At 39.8% G+C, this 20,989-nt stretch overlaps 1 protein-coding gene and 1 pseudogene across 14 annotated transcripts in view; one reads left to right on the forward strand and one right to left on the reverse strand.

Annotated features, from left to right (window-relative positions):
* The window catches only part of MYO9A (myosin IXA), a 410,239-nt gene that overhangs the window by 231,067 nt on the left and 158,183 nt on the right, over positions 1 to 20,989 (forward strand). For all 13 annotated transcript variants that reach the window (XM_084897620.1, XM_084897626.1, XM_084897629.1 and 10 more), the window contains 2 exons: positions 1,527 to 1,668; positions 13,475 to 13,670. In XM_084897620.1, coding sequence (XP_084753746.1) covers positions 1,527 to 1,668; positions 13,475 to 13,670 — 338 coding nt within the window. The remainder of the gene's footprint in view (positions 1 to 1,526; positions 1,669 to 13,474; positions 13,671 to 20,989) is intronic.
* On the reverse strand, positions 4,012 to 5,597 carry LOC311629685 (D-3-phosphoglycerate dehydrogenase-like; annotated as a pseudogene). Its single transcript has one exon. The product of its transcript is annotated as a D-3-phosphoglycerate dehydrogenase-like (transcript).

Below are 20,989 nucleotides of genomic sequence, written 5' to 3' on the forward strand. Positions count from 1 at the left end.
TCTGAAGGATACTTGCTCTCTCCTTTCTCTATCAGTGATATGTCCTGTGTTCAACTCCTACTTCATACTTGTCTTCTATACCCATATGAATCTTTTCATTACTCCCAGTGACTAGTGATTTTTTTCTCTTCTGAACTTTTATATTCCTTTTATATTTTATATTTGCCATTATGTAATTAGTTTGTAATAAATATTATTTGAATTATTCCTGGATATGAAATGCTCATCAGTGAGTACAATACCATTGATATATTTGAAATAATAGATATAAAAATATGTATTAACTACTATGGTTAAGAAAATTACTGCTTAATTTATATATGAAGAAATAAAACAAAAATTACAGTGGATTTAAAAAACCTATCCAAATTGAGACATCATTTTCTATTTGGAAGTTCTTGGCACTAAACAACATATGATTTAGTTTTTATTATTCTACTAGAGACCTGATGCCTAAATTCGTGTAAGAGTAGACCTTGGCAGCTGTTGGGGCTGCCCCGATTCCTACCTCACAGCCATGGAGGCTGCAGCCCCGGCTTAGTCTGGAAGGACTTCTGGTCTAATTAGCATATTATACTTGTATTATTATAGACTAAAGGCCCGATGCACGAAATTTGTGCATGAAATTTGAGGGGTGTCCCTCTTATAGTGCTGGACCCCTGTGATTTATTGATTTCCCCAAAGAGGTAGGCCCTGCCCACCCATCCTGGGCTCCTGGATGGATTGCCCCAAAGAGACCGGAACTAGGGTCCCACCTCTGTAGTGCTGGGAGCCTTAGGACCTGTTTCCTCTGCACAAAATGTCAGGAATGCCAGGACCCACCTCTATGGTGTGCGAGGTGGCAGCGACTCTTTGCCAAGACCCATCTCTTCTGTGCAAGGCAGAGGGGACTCTCTGTGGTGACCTGCCTCCTCCATGTGAAGCGGCAGGGGCTCTCCTCTGGGACCTACCTCCTCTGTGCGAGGTGGCACAGACACCATGACCCACCTCCTCCGCTTGAGGCGGTGGGGACTCTGCTGGGACCTGCCTCTGCAGGAGGCAGCAGAGACGCTGTGACTGGCTTCCTCCTTGCCACATGGAGCCGAGGGACCCCCAGGCCTCACTGCATGGAGTGGCTGCTGGGCTCCACCTCTGCTGTGCGCACAACCATCTTGTGATGGCATGAGAACATCATGGCAAAAGGGCGTGATGAACACCTAGGCTATTATTATTATAGATAGGTTTTATAGTACGTAGTATAGCACAATGCAACATAAGCTAAATGCTTAAAAACCTAAGTTTATTTCTCAGTTCCACTTCTTTAAAATTGAGTTTGGGCAAATCACAACTATTGATCCCTCATTTATAAAATAGGAATACTTTTCTTGTTACACTTTTTAGCTTGTTATGAAAATCAGATTAGAAAATACCAGTAAAAACTCTTTGTAATTTGCTAAATGTATTTGATGGCAATGTAATTATAATTTGTTTTATTTTTTTAAAAAGATTGTATTCACTGCAACATCTTTCTTTTGTTTTTAATTCAGCTTCCCACAGGCTACAAATCAAACATTGCTAGATAAATTTAAGCATCAACATGAAGAGAATTCTTACATTGAATTTCCAGCTGTGATGGAGCCTGCTTTCACCATAAAGCATTATGCTGGGAAAGTAAAATATGGGATAAAGGTCAGTAAACTTCATATTGCATATGCCTTTAGTGTAGAGATGTAATCTTAACTCTATCCCACACTACTCCCTTTGTAGGTGTGGAGGCTTTTCATCAGTACAATTAGAGACATTATAAGGATTATTATAAGGATACTACTAACATTCAGACTCCATCTTGTAATATATTATTGTCTTAGGTGATGTTTCTGTTGATATTTTCTACATATAAACCTGATGTTAGTCCATCTAATAGCCTTTTTTTTTTAGATCAGAAAGAATAGATAGCATCAGTATGTCTTAAAAGCACTGGTTGATCTGTTTAGTTTGTTGAATTATTCTCTTCTCTATATCCATGAGGCCTGATTGAAGCTTCATGTCTCTATGCAATATTAGGTATTTGTGAGTGTGTACTACTAATGAATTTATTAAAACTCTTTAACTCCTATGAAAGGAAATATTCATAATTTTGTTCAGTTCTTCTTTGTAATTAATGAGCTATTATCTTTCAATCATTTGATGTTTGATCCTGCCAGACAAGACAGTGATGCTATGGAGACTAGTGGAGCAATATATTTTCTCTTGCATCTTGAGATAAGAGTCAGAATTAAGATCACTTATTCAGGAAGTGTTTATTAAACACACAGCATGTCAGACCCTGTGCTTGGTATTTGGAATGATCCAGTGATAAAGTAAAATAGACAAATATATTCCTGGCTCTCTGAATACAAACATACACACACACACACACACACACACACACACACACACGTATGTGTATTTGTGTATAATAGAGATAAATGGAGCTATGTGCTCCATTAATGAATGGGTTCTATAACAAAAACTAAATATTGTATTTTGAATTTGTAGATCCATGAAAACCTCTCTGAGAAACTCAGATTTTGAAAGATGGCCTGAAGTAAATGTAAATGATGAATCATTAAATAGAAAAAAACCTATCATATAAAAATAATTGAAAACAAGCCAGTGTTACGAGATTATAGTGAACACTGGATCCAGTGGCATAAAATGAATTCAGAGAATGGAAAGCAAGTTCATTCTTCAGGGCTTTTAGATGAAGTTAAATGAATTTGTTTTTTGTTGAAATTATTATGGGGAGCCATGAAAAGATTTTAAGGTTGAGGATGTAATTTGTGTTTTTAAAAGATTGCTTTGATTACTGTGAGGAGAAAGAACAACAGGGAATGGGAGGTGGAGATCAAATTAAGTTATTTTTAAAACCTGTTGACGTGAATTAGTAAGATAAACTGAACCACAGGGGTGGCAGTGGAGTGGGAAAAGATTTAAATGATTATGAAATATATTTCAGAGGTATAATCAGTAGACCTCATTAAGAAATTTTAGGTAAGTGACTTCTGGTTATAGCTAATGGATAAATTTGATGTGCTATTTTTTCAGATGGAAAAGACAGGAAGGAATAGATTTTAGAATAAACATTAAGAATAACAGAGCAGAATGGTAGTTACCAGGGGCTAGAGCAGGGGTTGCCAACCAGTGATTTGTGGACCACTGGTGTTCTGTGAGGTCTGAAAGGTTGGTGACCACTAGGCTAACAGGTGGGGGAATTGATAAGATGTTGGGCAAATGATTCAAACTTGCAGTTAGAAGATTATCATAATCATCTCTAAGTTCTGGAGATTGAATACACAGCATTGTGATTATAGTTAATACTAGTGGCCTGGGGCATGAAATTCATGCATGGCAGGGGTGGGGGTTCTCTCAGCCCAGCCTGCACTCTCTCCAATCTGAGACATCCCTCTCACAATCTGGGACTGCTGGCTCCTAACTGCTCACCTACTTGCCTGCCTGTCTGATTGTCCCTAACTGTCTCTGCCTACCTGATTGTCCCTAAACCCTCTGCCTGCCTGCCTGATCACTCCTAACTGCCCTTCCTGCCAGCCCGATCTCGCTCCCAACTGCCCTCCCATGCCAGCCCGATCTTGCCCTCAACTGCCCTCCCTTGCCAGCCTTGTTGCCCCCAACTGCCCTTCCTTGATGGCCTGATCCTATCCCCAACAGCCCTCCCCTGCCAGCCTAATCTCACCCCCAACTACCCTCTCCTACAGGCCTGATCTCGTCCCCAACTGCCCTCCTCTGTTGGCCAATTTGGTTCTGATTGGTCAGTTTCTATGCCAATTGGCCTCAAAAGTTCCGCCTCCTAGGCAGTCATTGGCTCCTCACAGTTGACCCAGATTTGGCTTTTTTTAGGGGATGAGGGACAATAGGCTGTTTATTAAGTGGTTATTACCGGGGTCCGATGATAACAGTGGTAGCAGCCTTGGCAATGTGACCTCTCAATGTTGATCACAAAGCCCCCAAGGCTGGTCCTGGTGAGCCCCAAGGTCAGAAGTGAAACTGAAAGGCCTTGGTCGCATGCAGCTTCCAGGCATCAAGGCTGGGAAGCAGGAAGGAGATGCCCATGACATGCCAGGTCTCCCCATCGGACACCACTGAGGTCTGGTAGGACAACAGCTGCATGCCTACCTCTGTCAGAAGCCCAATCATGGCAGGCGGCATGGCAGAGTTGGAGGGCTGAGCCCAGAACAGGAGCAGGGGCAAACCCCTGTGGAGAGGCACTTCAGGTCTGAAGGCAGCTCCATTGAGTGCCTGCAGCACAGGTGTGGTGCCCTGGACAAAGCCCACATCCTGGTAGGGGGCACCTTCCAGGGAAACGCTCAGGAGGCCTTCCCTGCATCTTTGCTCTCCTGGTACAGGGGGGTTATGGGAGGTGGTTACATTGAGGCCGGCCTCCTTCATCAGCAGCTTGATGTTCACCAAGTTCACCTGCATGATTAGAAGTGTCTTTGAGCAGGCCGACAATGACTGCAGGGTTTAGTCAGTTCCCGGCATTCTTCAGGGATAAGCCCTGCATCACCACCTGGATGGTCCCTTTGGGGACCTTGCCCAGGCTCTCATCAGAGTCCCCAGAGCTTCTGCAAGACCAATCCAAGGTTTGGTGTGCAGAGAGAAGGCACTGGTAAGGGCCTGGGCATTCCTGACCCCTGCAAGAGCTCTCCCCTTCACCATGTTCACGAACTGGACAGCGATCTCCTCCCCATAGCAGCTCTGGGCCTGCTTGGTGCTGGCGCCCATGCGGTGACATTCTCGTGGTCTACCAAGGCATGGTCCCAAGTCGGCTCCTCCATGAACAAGTCCAGCGCTATGCCTGTGCATTGCTCCGACTACAGGGCCCAGTGCAGGGCACCCTCGTCCACAATCCCTCCCTGGGCGCAGTTCACCACGTGCATGCCCTTCTTGCACAGGGTCAAGGTGCTGTCGTTCAGCAGGCATGTCGTAGAAGACAAGAGAGGGTTGTGCACAGTGATGAAGGCACAGAGGGGCCAGATCTCCTCCAAGGGCAGCTGCTGAATGCTGAAGGAGGCTGAGATCTCTGGTCAGATGATGGGGTCATACCCTACAGTCTTCATCCCGAAGGACTGCATCTGGACAGCTACCTCTCTCCTCCTCCCCAGGCCAAGAATTCCCAGGGCCTTTCCATTCAACTTGGTTCCCATGAACTACTTTCAGTCCCATTTGCCATCCTTCATTGAAGTTGTCACCTGGAGAATCTGCCAGGCCAGACACATGATCATCCCACAGGTGAGCTCCACAGCACTAAGACTGTTCCCATTGGGAGTGTTTGTGAGCAGGATGCCCTTCCTTGTGGCGGCCTCCAGGTCCACGTTGTCCACGCTGTTGCTGGCCCTGCCCACCACCTGGAGCTTCTCTGCTGCGTTGAAGACATCCGCGATCACCTTGGTGGCTGAGTGAACGATAAGGCCTTCACAGTCCTGAATTGTGATTATCAGCTCCTCTTTGCTCAGGTTCTGCTTCTCCACCATCTGTAGCCCTCCATCTTGCAGGATCTTCTGGCAGCAAAGGTCCAGGCTGTCACTGATGAACAATTTTTGTAGATTTGTGAAGGCCATTGCTGGAGCTGGCCTCGGGATTGACACTCTCCCTGGACAAAAACAACTCTAAGCCCCTAGATTTGGTTCTGATTGATCAGTTTCTATGCCAGTCAGCGTCAAAAGCTCCACTTCCTAGGCAGCCATTGGTTCTTCACATTTTACCCAGCCATTGGTTCCTCACACTTTACCCAGCCATTGGTTTCTCATTCTGATTGGTCAGTTTCTTTCATGCACCTTCACTGCTCATTCTTCCTTGCTCAGAGGTAACTACTATTCTACATTTTTGTCCTTAATTTTACTTATCATTAAATTTCAGATAAATGGAAGTATGCAGCATATACATTTGTGTCTGTGATTATTCATCCATATTATCACATAGTAAAAGATGGGAAACAGATATTCTGTGCAAGCTCCAACTAAAAGAAGTGATATATTTACATTATTTATAGGACAAAGTAGTCTTTAAGGAAAGAAGTATTATTAGAGATAAAGTGGCACATTTTATAACCAATAAAAGGGGCCAGTTCAACAGGAAGATGTAGTCATCAAAAGTTATATTACTTTATGATTTCATTTCAATATATATAAAACAAAAGGAGAACAAAAGTAGAACTAGACAAGTCCATTTTTCATAGTTGTAGATTTTAAGGCATAATTTCTTAGTACCTAACAAAATAAGCAGGCACAAAATAAAAATCAAAAATTAAACTATTCTCAAAAAGTTGATATAATTGGCATATCATAAGGATAACTAGACTGTTTTGGGGTGTTTATAATTTATTTATTTAAATCTTTATTGTTCAGATTATTACAGATGTTCCTCTTTTTCTCCCCAATAGCTCCCCTCCACCCAGTTCCCATACCACTCCAGGACTCCCCCACCCCAACTGACCTCGTCCATAGGTGTAAGCTCTTTGTCCAATCTCTTTCCGCACTCCCCCAACCCTTTTCCCCTGAGAATTGTCAGTATGCTCCTTTTCCATGCCCCTGATTCTATTACATTCACCAGTCTGTTCTGCTCATTAGGTTTTTTTATTCATTTGATTTTTAAGTTCACTTGTTGATAGATATGTATTTGTTGTCACTTCATTGTTCATAATTTTTTATCTTTACCTTTTTCTTCTTCCTCTTTTTAGAGAATACCTTTCAGCGTTTCATATAATATTGGTTTGGTGGTGATGAACTCATTTAGCTTTTTCTGATCTGTGAAGCTCTTTATCTGACCTTTCATTCTGAATGATAACTTTGCTGGGTAGAGTAATCTTGGTTGTAGCTTCTTGCTATATATCACTTTGAGTATTTCTTGCCACTCCCTTTGAGACTGAATAGTTTTTGTTGAGAAATCAGCTGACAATTGTATGTGTACTCCCTTGTATATAACTAACTGTTTTCCCCTTGCTGCTTTTAATATTCTTTCTTTGTCCTTTGCTCTTGGCATTTTACTTATGATATGTCTTGGTGTGGTCCTCTTTGGATGCCTCTTGTTTGGGGCTCTTGGCATTGTAATTATGATATGTCTTGGTGTGGTCCTCTTTGGATGCCTCTTGTTTGGGGTTCTCTGTGCTTCCTGGACTTGTAAGTCTATTTCTTTCACCAGGTGGGGGAAGTTTTCTGTCACTATTTCTTCCAATAGGTTTTCAGTATCTTGCTCTCTCTCTTCCCCTGGCACCCCCATAATTCTGATGTTGGTATGCTTAAAGTTGTCCCAGAGGCTCATTACACTATCTTCATATTTTTGGAATTTTTTTTTTTTCCTGGTTGGGTATTTTTTGCTTCTTCGTATTTCAAGTCTTTGACTTGATTCTTGGGATCCTCTAGTCTGCTATTGAATTTCTGTATATTATTCTTTATTTCAGTCAGTGTATGCTTAATTTATGATTGGTCCTTTTTCATATCCTTGACAGTCTTATTATATTTCTCAGAGGTTTCTATAAGATTCTTGAGTAACCTTATAACTGTGGTTTTGAACTCTATATCCAGAATTTAGCTTTCATCCATTTCTTTCATTTGTGACTTGTTTCTTTGTTATCTGCATTTTGGGTGCTTCTCTGTGTTTTTTTCTATGTATTGGGTAGCTTCTAAATCTCCTTGAGTTTACAGAGTGTCCTTGTGTGGTAGGTGTCTTATAGGGCCCAGAGGTTCAGCCACCCTAGTTACCTGAGGTGGACACTCTTGGTGCATCCCTTTGTGGGCTGTTTGCACAGTCTTGTTAGTTAACCCTTGATTACTGTTGTCACTGGCAGGAATTGACCTCCAGGCCAATTGGCTGTGATGATCAGCTGTATCCACACTGGAAGATCTGTTGCACAGGAGACACCCTTATGGGGCAGTAATTGCTTCAGTGGGGCTTTGGTGCTCATTGAGTCTGCCCCTTGAGTATGTCACTTATGGATATGAAGAGTTGTAATCTGATATGGTCTCACTCTAACCACTGGGTACACTGACTGAGGCTTCCCAGTAGGAGCTACAGAGATATCTTAAGATTCCTCCTTTTTGTTTGGAGTTTGGAAGTGCTCAGAAGAGGCCCAGCTGTGAAGCAAGGCAGGCTGCTGCTATTGCCAGGCCTTGGGGCTTCTTTTGGAACCTCTGGGGCTCCCTGACCCAGCTGCAGTTTAACAGGTTTTAGAAGGAGAAAAGACAGGCCATTCATATGCAAAAGCCAATGCACACAGCTTGGGTGGTGGTGTAAATTGGGTGGGGCAGGGTCTCTGGGAATAACCAGGGTGGAATAAACAGTAATGGCTGCCAGTCAGCCCTGCACTGGAGGGGTCCCTGGGTCTCTGCATCAAGCGCCCCCATGCGGGAACAATGATCATTGCAAGCAGCTCTGAGAGAAAGTCGCTCTTACGTTCCTGTCCCGATGCCAGACAGTCCAGTTTCTCCCTGTATGTGTCTGGGTTCCCCAGAGTCTCACCTGGCACTGGAGTTCAGAACAAGCAGGAGTTTTTATCTCTCTCCTGATTAAAAGAGCAGCACATCCAGGTGCTAGCACTTTCTGTGCCCCTGCACCTCTTACTAGACTCAATGCACTTTCTTCACCTCTCTAGTTGTGGGACTTCTACTTAGCCAGCTTTCCCATGGTTCTCGGTGGTAGTTCTGCCTTTTAGTTGTAATTTTGATGTGGTTGTGAAAGACAGCAAGTATAGGTGTTTACCTATGCTGCCATCTTGGTTCTCTCGGGTGTTTAGAATTTAAATAAAATTATTTTGAATAACCTATGAGTCAAAAAAAATCACAATAAATTGATAATTCAAATTGAATATTAATGAAAATACAACATATCAAAATTTGTAAGATACATTAAAATCAAGGATTTAAAACTTTAAATGCTACATTAGAGAGAATTATTAAAAAGTAATTATCTAAGCTTCCATGTTAAGAAACTAGAAAAATCATAGCAAAGGATGGAGCAATTCACCTGGGTATTTATCCTACAAAACCTAAAACACTGATTCAAAAACACACATGTATCTCACTTTATTGCAGCATTACTTACAACTAAAGGCCCAGTGAATGGATTCATGCACCAGTGGGATCCCTTGGCCTGGCCTGTATCCTTGCAGTCTGGGACCCCTCTGGGGATGTCAGACTCCTGGTTTCAGTCCCATCCCCACAGGCCAGGCCAAGGGACCCTAACCTTTTCCTGCCCTCTCCCTTCTAAGATCCATCAGTCTGTTCCATGTTTCTATTGCTGTGTATTGAGCATCTCCCCCTGGTGGTCAGTGTGCATCATAGCTACCAGTCGAATAGTCTCTTAGGCATTTATAGGAAGAGATAGCCAAGATATAGAAGCAACCTAGGTGTCCACTGATAAACAAATGGATAGAGAAAAAAGTGTTATATATCCTATATAATAAAAGGGTAATATGCAAGTTGACTCTACTGATGGAATGACCAGAACGATTGCTCAACCAGTCACTACAATGCGCACTGACCACCTCTTGGTCCCTTTCCCCTGCCCGCAGGCTCTGATTGCCCAATGGTGAACAGAGAACCAGGGATGGATGGTGGGGGTGCGGATGGTGCCAGGCCAAGGCCTCCATCCCACCAGCTGCCTCACACACAGAGGGCATCCCACGGCGGGGGTGGGGCTGGTAAGCAGGAGGAATGGCTGACCTCTTGGTTTTCACCCCAGCTGGCAGGCTCTGATCCCCCAATGGCAAATGAGAAACCGGGGTGGGTGGTGGTGGGGCGGGGGCTGGCTGCAGGCAGCTGGGGAAGATGGCCCTGATCACAGGTCAGACCTAGGGACCGTACCCGCACATGAATTTCGTGCGCTGAGCTTCTAGTATATATATAATGGAGTATATGACTCAGTCATAAAAGAGAATGAAATCTTGCCATCTGCCACAATATGGATGGACTTATGGGATATAATAAGTGATATGGGTCAGTCAGAGAAAGATAAATGCTGTGTATTCCACTTATATGTGAAATTTAGAAAACAAAATAAGTGAATAAATTCAAAATACCCATAGATACAGATAACATTTCGATGGTTTCCAGATGGGAGAGGCATTGGGGGGCATGGGTGAAAAATGGGAAGGAATTAAGATGTGTAAATTGCTAGTTATAGAAATAGTCACAGGTTGTAAAGTACAGTAGTAATTATGTATGGTGTCAGATAGATACTAGTCTTATTGTGGTGATCTCCACAGGTCGATAACCCCTGCTGTAGAGCCTAAGACCATCAGAAAACACAAATATTTACATTATGATTCATTAACAATAGCAAAATCACAGTTATGAAGTAGCAATGAAAATAATGTTATGGTTGGGGGTACCACAACATGAGGAACTGTATTAAAGGGTCTGGGCATTAGAAAAGTTGAGAACCACTGACTTAGGAAGTTATATTAATATTTAATCAATAGGTTGTATATCTGAAGTTAATATAATATTGTATGTTAACTATAATTGAAAAGTAAAAAAAAAATTATTTTAAAATACTTCAGTAAAATAGGAGAAGAAATAAGGGAAGAACAGAGATCAGTACAAAAGAGTGCAGATGTACAGTAGAGAAATTGACAAAATCAAAAGTCAGTTCTTTAAGAAGATAACAGATATAAGTAAAAAGAATAAAAAATCATTATTTAACAAAAGACTCACAAATTATGGATATCAGAAATAAAAAAGGAGACTTAACTACATAACCTACAGATATTAAAAGGATCTGAACATATTTTATCAACAAATTTGACAACGTAGATAAAATGGAAAATTTGATGAAAAATGCACACTACTAAAACTGACATATAGGAAAACTTGAAAATCAAATATTTGTTAAATGATTTGAACCAGTAGTTTAAAACTTTCCCACAAAGGAAATTCCAGGCTTGCCTTGTTTTTTAAAAAAAAAAAATATGTATATATTTTATTGATTTTTTTTTACAGAGAGAAAGTGAGATAGAGAGTTAGAAACATCGATGAGAGAGGATCATCGATCAGCTGCCGCCTGCACACTCCCTACTGGGGATGTGCCCTCAACCAAGGTATATGCCCTTCACCGGAATCGAACCTGGGACCTTTCCGTCCGCAGGCGGAGGCTCTATCCACTGAGCCAAACCGGTTTTGGTGAGGCTTGCCTTGTTTTAATGGACAATGCATTCTTTGAATTTTGAAATGTGGAAATGTATGTTAGACTTAACAAGAAAGATTTGAGCTGGAAAAACAGATTTGGGCCTTATCATATAGGTTGTGCTTTAAGCCATCTTATGTTTGAGATCACCTGGTGTAAGATGGTTGAATGAAAAGAGTGCATAAGACCAGATGGTAAGAATTTCTAATATGAAACCAGCAGTGGAGACTGAGAGGGATAGCATAAAAGGTAAGTAGTAAATCACAAAATGTATTGTTATAGAAACCAAGAGAAAAGAGTTTCAAGTAGAATGATGTGACTAGTTTATGAAATGTATTTAGAAGTCTAAACCTATGTAGATAGACAAGACCTATGTAGATAGACATTACATTTGGAAAACGAAGGTCTCTATCAATATTTGTCATCATGGTAAAGAATTCTGGAATTTTTATAGCAGTATAGTTATAGGATGGGATGGTCTAGGGTTAGTGAAGATTGATATTTTAATTCTTGTGCTGTTACTTACTATGTTTGACTTTTGGCAAACTTCTGTACCTCTCCGTTTACCTATCAATGAAGTGTCTTATACTTGATTCTACTGTATTCAGTAAATGATAGAATCGGGTAGGTTATGTATTGTGTTTTAACTTAGTGCCTGATATCTTGTCTACATTTGGTAGGTATTAACTAATGATGATGATGATGATGATGATGGCAATGGCGATGTTTTGGATTTGAAAGTTATCAGTTTTACTAACTTTTATCATATATACAAATTTCAAAAATAAACTGCTTCATGTACTCACAACTATAAACCTACGTTTGCCCCACTCTTTACTTTTAATCAAAGGGTATCTAGGGACAAGTCAAGGACCAAGACTTCTGCTTATTTCCCCCTTTTTTCCTGTTCTCAGGTGAACAAAGAATAATTAGGAAAGGAAATGCCTGAAAGTAATAGGATGAGCCCAACTGCCTTCTGGACATGAGGGTAGATGACATCATATTAGGCATATTCTTCATAGAATTCTGAGTTAGAGCTATTTTTTAAAGCTGAACAAACTTGTAGTGATTTACTCCAAGTTTTGATCCTTCCATCTGGGTTTGGTTATAGCCAAATGCCCAGACTATACATATCAGTCTGGGATCTCCTTCCAGTAAGTTTCTGTTCTTCTTTATTATTCTTTGCTCTAGTCTTCTCCATATGAGTATATGGCATCTCTATTCACCTAGTTACTCAAACCTCAACTATAGGTGTTAAACCTAATTTAATCACTGTGTCTCGATCCACCAACAAGTCCTTTGTCTTTACCTCCATAACATATCATAAATATGATCACTCTTTTTCCTTTTTTTTCATACTACCAACATAGTCCCAGTCACTGTCAGCTCGTATCTGGAATATTACAATAGCTGGTCTCCCTTTTTCTATTCTTTGCACAATTCATTCTATTCTTTGCACAATTCATTCCCTCCACAGAACCAAATGGTGTTTAGAAAATAGCAGTTAGCTCATGTCATCACCTTTCCAGTCACTTGCCTTTACACTTAAATAAAATTCAGACTCCTAATTCAGGATTGTATAATCCATATAGCCTATTTATTTGTCTAATCTTTCACAACACTCATTGCCTAGAATACCCAGCCCTTGCTCTTAATGCTTTTCTTCTAACTTGTTCAAATATTCATCACCTACAGGTAGTAGATGTTCCCTTTGCTTGGAATGCTATTTCTGACCTTATTTCTGATTCCTTTTCATTTTTCAGCTTTCTTGTCATTTCATATGGTATCCTTTCGGAGAGGTCTTCCTTACCAGGGTTTGTCAAGTGCAATAAAATCGTGGAATATACTTTCTAATTCAAATGTAGTATACAATCTAATAGTTTTAGGATTGAGTGGAATTTTATAGAAGACTAGAGGCCTGATGCACAAAGATTTGTGCAAGAATGGGCCTTTCTTACCCTGGCTGCTAGCACTGCCTTCGCTCTGGCTGAGGCGGAGCTGCCTTTCTGCCTTCCCATGCTGCCCAGAGGCCAGGAGCAGCTAGGATGGTGCAGAACACCTGCTTCATCACCCCTCCCTCGGCCTCTTGCCATCTTTTTGGGTTAATTTGCATACTCCTAATTGGTTGGTGGGTATCACGAAGGTGCGATAAATTTGCATATTATTCTTTTATTAGTGTAGATATTTTGTTCAGTTAGCTACTTAGAACAGAAATCACTTCTATAGTCCTTATTCAACCACTGTTCAAACATGTGACCAATTATCTTCTTGGTTTAATAATTTTATAAAAAATAACACTGGCATTTTTTTCATATAGGATTTCCGGGAAAAAAATACAGATCATATGCGCCCTGACATTGTAGCTCTTCTGAGAAGTAGCAAAAATGCATTTATCTCTGGGATGATTGGAATTGACCCTGTATCTGTTTTCCGATGGGCGGTTCTCCGGGCCTTTTTCAGAGCTATGGTTGCTTTCAGGGAAGCCGGGAAAAGACACATTCAGAGAAAAACTGGTAAGCAGTAGTATTAGTATTCTACCATGTTTCTTTTTCTAGTTTTTTACTTCCCTAAGGAAACAATAATCTTATGCCATTCTGTTTTCTTACCGTACCATAACATCATGTTTCAGATATCATTTGTTCTGGTGAACTTCATATAATTTAATTAAATAGATATGAGATGTATGTGTGTGTATATGGGTTGGTACTTTATACTGATAGGAATAATGAGTGAAAAGCACCTAATATTTAGTAGGCACTTAGTAAGACATTGCTATGATTTTTAAACAAAAAGTGAAATGTAATTATTATCTAAGTATATAGAATTTGATATCAATATCTTTCTCTGCTTCTTCTGTGATAGTTTTTACTAGAAATGAAACAATTTAATGTGGAAGCATAAATCAGGAGTCAGAAAATTAGGATGGAGGTAGTGTAGATAGTGGAGATAACCTGATTTAGGTAATCAATCAAATGTCATCTTTTCTCTTGACTAATTTTACAGCTATTGGCATTATTTTTGGAGTGCTATTGCTGCCTTTAAAATTGTGAGGGTAAAGTCAGATAATACATGCAAAGTATCAGTTTATGACTTTTTATTTATTTATTTACTGGTTTTAGAGAGATGGGGGGGGGGGAGAGAAAGAAAACATTGATTTGTTGTTCCACTTATTTATGCATTCATTGGTTGATTCTTGTATATGCCTTGACCAGGGATCAAACCTACTACATCCTTGGTGTATTGGGACAACGCTTTAACCAACTAAGCTACCTGGTCAGGACTATGAAGTATTAGTCGTGACCCTTCTCCTTCCCCCACACTTATCTTAACTCAGTTCACTGGATTCTACCTTGAAATTTAGAAATGGTTAAAGCAGGTTACTTTTTCTGTGTGCCTTTTCCTTAAATCATAAAATACCGGTTTCACATTCTGTGGTAGGGCATCTTCATAAGCCCTTGCTAACTACTGCAATCACATTGTTGCTTGTTGTAGTTCTAGCCTTCGATAGAACATTGCCATGTAGTGAGCATTTTCTAATACATATGTAGTCATTTTCTGGCCAGAGTGACTTCAATAGAAGTATACTGTTATATTCTACATAGCCTATTTATTTGTCTAATCTTTTTAGGACTCTGAGACTTATATGGCTTTTTGGCATGCCTACTACCAGTAAAACTTTTAAATTCAGCTTTGATATATTTCAAATGAAAAACTATTTAGAAGGTTTTATTTCTAAAATGAGAGACAAAACTAATTTAATTTTCATTTTTCAGATTTTAATGTGTAAACTGGCCTATGTAGATAATGGAGAGTTATAGTTGTGTGTTTTTTAAGTAAAAAGGATATATTAAATTTGCTTTGCAAAGTTATTTCTAAGAAGTTATTTTACAAAAATGCTTAAGGCAAAGTGTTTTTCTTTTAAGATACGTTTTATTTTTTACAATGGACATCAATTTTTAAAAAGATAAAATTGATTAAATATCCTGCTAAGATATAACTCAGCAAAGAAACATTTCTTCTATTTACTGTTAGATATATTCTTTTATTTTTTAATTTAATAAATCTTTATTGTTCAGATTATTATAATTGTTTCTCCTTTTACTCCTCATAGCTCCGCTCCACTCGGTTTCCACCCAACCCTCTGCCCTTACCTAGCCCCCCCACCACTGTCCTCATCCATAGATGCACGATTTTTGTCCAGTCTCTTCCCGCAACCCCCTCACCCCTTTCACCTGAGAATTGTCAGTCCATTCCCTTTCTATGCCCCTGATTCTATTATATTCACCAGTTTATTCTGTTCCTCAGATTTCTAATTCACTTGATTTTTAGATTCACTTGTTGATAGATATGTATTTGTTGTTTATAATTTTATCTTTTTTCTTCTTCCTCTTCTTAAAGAATACCTTTCAACATTTCATATAATATTGTTTTGGTGTTGGTGAACTCCTTTAGCTTTTTCTTATCTGTGCAGCTCTTTATCTGCTCTTCAGTTCTGAATGATAACTTTGCTGGGTAGAGTAATCTTGGTTGTAGGTTCTTGCTATTCAGCACTTTGAATATTTCTTGCCACTCCCGTCTGGCCTGCATAGCTTCAATTGAGAAATCAGCTCATAGTCCTATGGGTGCTCCCTTATAAGTAACTAACTGTTTTTCTCTTGCTGCTTTTAATATTTTCTCTTTGTCTTTTGCTCTTGGGATTTTGATTATGATGTGTCTTGGTGTGGACCTCTTGGATTCCTTTTGTTTGGGGTTCTGTGTGCTTCCTGGACTTGTAAGTCTATTTCTTTCACGAGGTGGGGTAAGTTTTCTGTCACTATTTCTTTCAGTATGTTTTCAGAATCTTGCTCTCTCTCTTCTTCTGGGACCCCCATGATTCTGATGTTGGTTCGTTTGACAAATTAGATCTCAAAGTGAAGGACATAACAAGAGATAATGAAGGCCACTACATAATACTAAAGGGAGCAATCCAACAAGAAGAGATAACCCTGGTAAACATATATGCATAGGAGCACCCAAATACATTAAAAAAACTGCTGGAGGCCATAAGGGAGAGATTAATAGCAATACAATCATAGTAGGAGATTTTATTTTATTTTTTTAATTTTTTTTTAAATATATTTTATTGATATTTTACAGAGAGGAAGGGAGAGAGATAGAGAGCTAGAAACGTCGATGAGAGAGAAACATCGACCAGCTGCCTCTTACACACCCCCTACTGGGGATGTGCCTGCAACCAAGATACATGCCCTTGACCAGAATCAAACCTGGGACCTTTCAGTCTACAGACCGATGCTCTACCACTGAGCCAAACCGGTTTCGGCAATAGTAGGAGATTTTAATACCCCACTGTCACCTTTGGACAAATCATCTAAACAAAAAAATCAGTAAAGAAATATCAGTCCTAAATGATACACTAGACAAGATGGAATTAATCAACATCTTCAGAACATTTCACCCCAAAGCCACAGAATATACATTCTTCTCAAGTGCACATGGGACATTCTCAAAAATAAAACACATCTTGGGACATAGGCAAAGTCTCTTCAAATTTAAGAAGATAGAAATCATATCAAGCATCTTCTCAGATCATAGTGGCATAAAACTGGAAATTAACTACAATAAAAATAATCCAAAGAAATTAAACACATGGAGAATAAAGAGCATGCTATTAAACAAGGATTGGGTTACCAGAGAAATCAAGAAAGAAATTAAACACATCCTGGAAACAAATGACAATTAAAACACAACAATCCAAAATCTATAGGACACAGCAAAAGCAGTTTTGAGAGGGAAGTTCATAGCTCTACAAGCCTATTGTGAAAAAATGGTAACAAATTATCTAACTCTACAACACAAAGAATTAAAAAAAACGAGCAACAAGAAAAACCCAATGTAAGCAGAAGGAAGGAAATAATAGAAATCACAGCAGAGATAAATGACATAGAGACCAAAGAAATAATACATAAGATCAACAAAACCAAGAGCTGGTTCTTTGAAATGATAAACAAGATAGATGGACCTCTAACCAGGCTAACCAAGAAACAGAGAGGACCCAAATAAACAAAATCAGAAACAAAAGAGGTGAAATAACAACAGACCCCGCTGAAATACAAAGGATTGTAACGAAATACTACAAACAACTCTAATTCCAACAAACTGGACAACCTTGAGGAAATAGACATATTCCTAGAAAAATACAGCCTTCCAAAGCTCAATCAGGAAGAATCTAAAAATCTCAATAGACCAGTGACTTGGGAAGAAATTGAAACAATCATCCAAAAGCTTCCAGCAAACAAAAGCCCGGGGCCAGATGGCTTCACAGCAGAGTTTTACCAAACATTCAAGAAGAATTAAATTTATTCTTCTCAGACTATTCCAAAAAATTCAAGAGAAAGGAACACTTCCAAACTCTTTCTATGAAGCCAGCATCACCCTAATACCAAAACCAGATAAAGACAACTCAATGAAAGAGAATTACAGGCCAATATCCCTCATGAACTTAGATGCCAAAATCCTCAACAAAATTCTACCAAATCGGCTCCAGCAGAACATCAGAAAGATCATACACCACGACCAAGTAGGATTTATTCCTGGAATGCAAGGATGGTACAATATCCGCAAATCAATAAACACGATACATCACATAAACAAATTGAGAGATAAAAATCATAGAGTCATATCAATTGATGCAGAAAAAGCTTTTGATAAAATCCAACACCCTTTCCTGAAAAAAACTCTCAACAAGGTAAGAGTACAAGGATCATACCTCAACATAATAAAAGCTATATATGATAAACCCACAGCCAACATCATACTCAATGGGCAAAAACTAACACCATTTTCTCTAAGAACAGGAACAAGACAGGGATGCCCACTATCGCCACACCTGTTTGACATAATATGGAAGTACTAGCCATTGCAATTAGACAAGAAGAGGAAATAAAAGGCATCCAAATTTGAAAAGAAGTAAAGTTATCTTTATTTGCAGATGACATAATATTGTACATAAAAAAAACAAAAGACTCCATCAAAAAACTAATAGATTTAATAAAGGGATTTGGCAATGTAGCAGGATACAAAATTAACGCCAAGAAATCTATGGCATTTCTATACACCAATAGTAAACTTGCAGAAACAGAGACTAAAAAGGCAATCCCATTTACCATCGCACCAAAAAAATTAAGATACCTGGAAATAAACTTAACTAAGGAGGTAAAAGACCTATGTGCGTAAAACTACCGTCACTGAAAAAAGAGATAGAGGAAGATGTAAACAGATGGAAGAACATACCATGTTCATGGATTGGTAGAATCAACATCATCAAAATGTCCATACTTCCTAAAGCAATCTATAGTTTCAATCAACTCCCCATTCAGATATCAATGGCATATTTCACTGACCTAGAAAGAACTCTCCAAAAGTTCATTTGGAACAATAAAAGTCCCCAAATAGCCACAGCAATCCTGAGAAAGAAGAGTAAAGTAGGAGGGATCTCAATACCAGACTTCAAGCTGTATTACAAAGCCACTGTTCTCAAAACAGTCTGGTACTGGCACAGGAACAGACATATAGATCAATGGAATACAATGGAGAATTCAGATATCAACCCAAATCACTATGCTCAATTAATATTTGTCAAAGGAGGCACGAACATACAGTGGAGTCAAGACAGTCTCTTCAGTAAATGGTGTTGGGAAAATTGGACAGATACATGCAAAAGAATGAAACTAGATCACCAACTTACACCATACACAAAAATAAACTCAAAATGGATACAGGACTTAAACATCAGACGGGAAACCATAAAAATACTAGAAGCATCCACAGGCAGCAAAATCTCAGACGTATGCCAAAAGAACTTCTTCACTGACATTGCCCCTAGGGCAATGGAAGCTAAAGAGAAAATAAACAAATGGGACTACATCAAAATAAAAAGCTTTTTTACAGCAAAGGAAACCATCCACAAAACAACAAGAAAGCCCACTGTATGGGAGAACATATTTGCAAATGTTATCACTGATAAAGGTTTAATCTCCAAAATCTACAGGCAGCTTATACAACTTAATAAAAGGAAGATAAATGACCCAATTAAAAAATGGGCAATGGATCTAAATAGAATCTTCTCAAAAGAAGACAGAAGGAAGGCCAAGAGGCACATGAAAACATGCTCAAAGTCACTAATTATCCCAGAGATGTAAATCAAAACATCAATGCGGTACCTTCTCACACCTGTCAAAATCGCCACCATCAACAAATCAACAAATGACCAGTGTTAGCAAGGTTGTGGAGAAAAAGGAATCCTTGTGCACTGCTGGTGGGAATGCAGACTGGTACAACCACTGTGGAGAACAGTATGGAGCTTCCTCAAAAAACTGAAAATGGAATTCCCATTTGACCCAGTGATCCCACTCCTAGGAATATATCCCAAGAAACTGGAAACACCAGTCAGAAAGGATATATGCACCCCTATGTTCATAGCGGCACAATTCACCATAGCTCAGATTTGGAAACAGCCTAGGTGTCCATCAGCAGATGATTGGATCAAATGGACCCTATGGTACATCTACACAATGGAATACTATGCTGCCATAAAAAAGAAGAAATTCTCATCATTTGCAGCAACCTGGATGGAATTGGAGAACATCATGCTGAGTGAAATAAGCCAGTCAATGAAAGAGAGGTCAATATCACATGACCTCACTCATTTATGGATAATAAAGAACATTATAAACTGATGAACGAAAAGATAGATATAGAGACAGTAAAGCAACAAGCAGACTGTCAAATTACAGCGGGGAAGGTAGGGAGATCTGGGGTAGATAAGAGATCAACCGAAGGACTTGTATACATGCATATAAGTACAACCAATGGACACAAAACTATGGGGAGGGAGGGCATATATGGGAGGGGGGGTAATGGTGTATTTACACAGATAATATTTAATTAAAAAATAAATAAAAATAGAAAAAACTTTGTAGCCTGGAGGAAAGCCAAGCCTCCTGCTTGCTCTGTGGCGGTAGCCATTTCTGTTGGTATTTATCTTCTATAATTAAAACTTTGTAGCCTTAAGCGGAGGCCTGAGCCTGCCATGGTGTGTGGAAAGCTTGTCTTTCTCCATTGCTGGGAGAAATCTTAGCCTCCTGCTCTTCCTAGCTCTGTGTCTGCCGCCATTTCTGTTGGGATTTATCTTCTATAATTCAAACTTTTTAGCCTGGAGTGGAGGCCTGGGATGGCCAGGGTGTGTGGGAAGCTTGGCTTCCTCCATCACTGGGGAAACCCAAGCCTCCCTCCTGCTTGCTCAGTGGCCATAGCCATCTTGCTTGGGGTTAATTTGCATACTTGCTCCTAATTGGCTGGTAAGTGTAATGGAGTGATGGTTAATTTGAATATTACTCTAATATTAGATAGGATGATAGACTAGAGGTATGGTGCATGAATTTGCATATGGGTGGGATCTCTTGGTCTGGCAGGTGAATGGTGCCTGTTGGGGCTGTCTTGCACAGTCCCAATTTGGGCTAGCCAGCTTCGGGGAGGGACTGCAAGGTTTCCTCTGGGGGTGCACTGACCACCCGGCCAGTTATGGGGAGGGACCATAGGGGGTTGGCGGCCAAGGGAGGTTGCCTATGGGATTACACTGACCACTAGGGTTCAGTTCCTGCATTAAGCATCTTCCCTCTGGTGGTCAATGTGCATCATAGCTACCTGTTGACATGTTAGGTCATTCAGTCGCTTAGGCTTTTATATATATAGATATGCACCAATGGAACTTCAGTTCATTGTTTAATTTACCTCTATCTGGTAACTATTCACTTTTGCTTTTTAAAGGCAAGGT

This window comes from Pipistrellus hanaki (assembly GCF_964339955.1).
Source record: "Pipistrellus hanaki genome assembly, chromosome: 1".
NCBI classification, from domain to species: domain Eukaryota; kingdom Metazoa; phylum Chordata; class Mammalia; order Chiroptera; family Vespertilionidae; genus Pipistrellus; species Pipistrellus hanaki.